Source organism: Salminus brasiliensis, chromosome 7 (assembly GCF_030463535.1).
Source record: "Salminus brasiliensis chromosome 7, fSalBra1.hap2, whole genome shotgun sequence".
Lineage (NCBI taxonomy): Eukaryota > Metazoa > Chordata > Actinopteri > Characiformes > Bryconidae > Salminus > Salminus brasiliensis.
The window spans coordinates 3,634,902-3,637,240 of NC_132884.1; the positions used below are offsets into that span (position 1 = coordinate 3,634,902).

The 2,339-nt window shown below is 47.8% G+C and overlaps 1 protein-coding gene across 1 annotated transcript in view; it reads right to left on the reverse strand.

The window, feature by feature from the left end:
- rbfox2 (RNA binding fox-1 homolog 2) overlaps positions 1 to 1,784 on the reverse strand; it is a 21,916-nt gene extending 20,132 nt beyond the window's left edge. Inside the window, exon 1 of the mRNA XM_072682906.1 lies at positions 1,578 to 1,784. Coding sequence (XP_072539007.1) covers positions 1,578 to 1,784 — 207 coding nt within the window. The remainder of the gene's footprint in view (positions 1 to 1,577) is intronic.
- Positions 1,785 to 2,339: the final 555 nt, after the last annotated feature.

Genomic DNA, 2,339 nt, shown 5'->3' on the forward strand with positions numbered 1-2,339 from the left:
CACACATGCGTTAGAACCAGGAGCTTACAGCCTACCAGCGGTGGCCCGAGCCCAGCAGCCAAGAGAGGGCCACCAAAGAGGAGGGCGGCGGCGGTTGCACCAAAGGGTCTTAACTGCTGAGGAAGTTGGTCGTAGCTTCGTGGTCTCACCAACCCAAGCGGTGTTGCTTGAAGACGTTCTCGAGACGTTCTAAACGAGAAGACCGGCCAACAGGCTGGCTATATTTATATGAAGGGGAGTTCTCGTACCGCTCGACGTGGCGTCGGATTATGGGTAAAGTCCCGCCCTTAGGTTTGCTGGTTACGCTGTGAGTGGAGGAGGGCCGGCGGGCCTGCAGGGAAAGCCCCCATCGATGTGGAGATCAGTTTCCAGGATTTTGGTCTGTCCCCATTCATAGAGATTGGAGCCTCGCCTTGTGGAACTAGGAATAACTGCCCAGCGGTGTTGCAAAGGTGGCCGTCCAGTAAAAGAACGGTCACTGTAACTATATGGACAAGCAAAAGTTTGGGCACCCCTGGTCAAAAATGGAGACCAGTCCATCTTGTATTTACAATAACTGAAAATTTTACTGGGGTGCCCAAACCTTTGCAAAGACTTGTTTAGGTGTTACACCATGTGGACAAAAGTAGTGGGACACCTACATATTACATCTACAGGAGCTTTTTTTTTAACGTCCCATTCTAAACCCATAGGCATTAATATGGAGCTGGTCCTCCTTTAACAGCAGGTCTGGAGTCTGATGACTATGCTCTGAGTTTAGCACTCGGCCCTGACCCCGCTCTGTAACTTTACGTGGTCTGACAGACACTCGGTGTTCACTGAGCTGCTCTCTGTGAGCTGTTCCTCCTAAACTCTTCCACTGTTCAATAATAACACCACTCACAGCTGATGGAGGAAGATCTAGGAGGGAGGGTCTAAATTCTAAATTTCTTGTTGTTGGTGCAGCGGTGTCTCCTATTACATACAGAACCACGCTGGAGTTCAGTGAGCTCTCTAGAACCCAGACCAATCCTTTCCCTAATGTGTGTAAGGGGCAAGGGGACTGACTAGAACACCTGTCAAGTCAATGATTAAGAGGCATGTCCCAATACTTTTGTCATTACAGTTACATCCCACCGTTTGACTGGTTCTCTGGTGAATGAATGGCTCTCATCGGATTCAGAGTCGGTGCAACGCTCTTCAGGTTAAGCCAGAAAGCTATGACCAACCTGCCTTTTCACCGGACGCAAGTCCCTGTTGGTGCAACCGGCCCAGACATCCCAAAACATGAGCAGTAACAAAGAAAAAAACCCCACATTCTGCCATGCACTTCGTATCCGACTGAAGACGACATGCCAAACACTCCAGACATGCTTCACGCCTTCCTCCACACAGAAGCGCACACACGCATACACTCGCATACACACATGCACACGGCTGGACTAGAGAAGCATAGGCAATACAAGGCACATTCTCGGAGCAGCAGTCAGTCAGTCACTGGTGTGAAAGATGTGAGGACATCACAAGAGAAGAGAGAGCGAGAGAGAGACAGTGAGAGAGAGAGAGACTGAGGGGGGGTGGGGGTGGGGGGGACTCACCTCGATCTTCCTGCCCTCCACGATGGTGCCGTGCAGCCTTTCTCGAGCCTTCTCAGCGTCTGCGCTGCTCTCGAACGTCACGAAGCCGAAGCCCTGAGGGCCCACAGTAACATCATCGATCAGACAGTGAGTGATCGGAGCGCTGCGCTTCCAAAACAACTCGCAGAACAACCTTAAGCACCGTGCCGAGGGATTTGTGGAGACCATGAACAATTTTTGGGAATTTTCCACTGCAAAAAACGCGACCACGGCAGGAGACGTCGAGCCAAACCTCTCTCATTTTAAGACGTTAATAATGATACTATAAGATTAATTCAATTTTAGAACATTTGTAAGTGACCGTATCCAGTGAAAGTGTCTGGACGACAAGTTCGCTCATTGGTTGCTTCATAAAAGCAATAAAATTGGGTAATTCTCATCCACCAATAGAATTAGACTGGAAAACAATTCCTAATGAAGAAAACGAAATTCACTACAGACCCAGATGCAGTCAATCAACCAAGAAATCTTCAATATCTGATGCTTAAAAACTGCTTATTTACTTTAGAACAAGAGTTTCTAGGCTAACCTTGCTAACAAACACTGGACTTAGACCGTCACCAATTGTATTTATTTAAATACATGCCTTAATCCAAACGTATTTGCTTGAAAACTATAAAGTTCAAAGTTCAGCATTTATTAGCAGCATTTAGCTTAGCACCTCCCGTTCTAAACTAAAGAAGGGCTATAACCAGGTACCAAACGTCCATCTGAGGTCAGTGG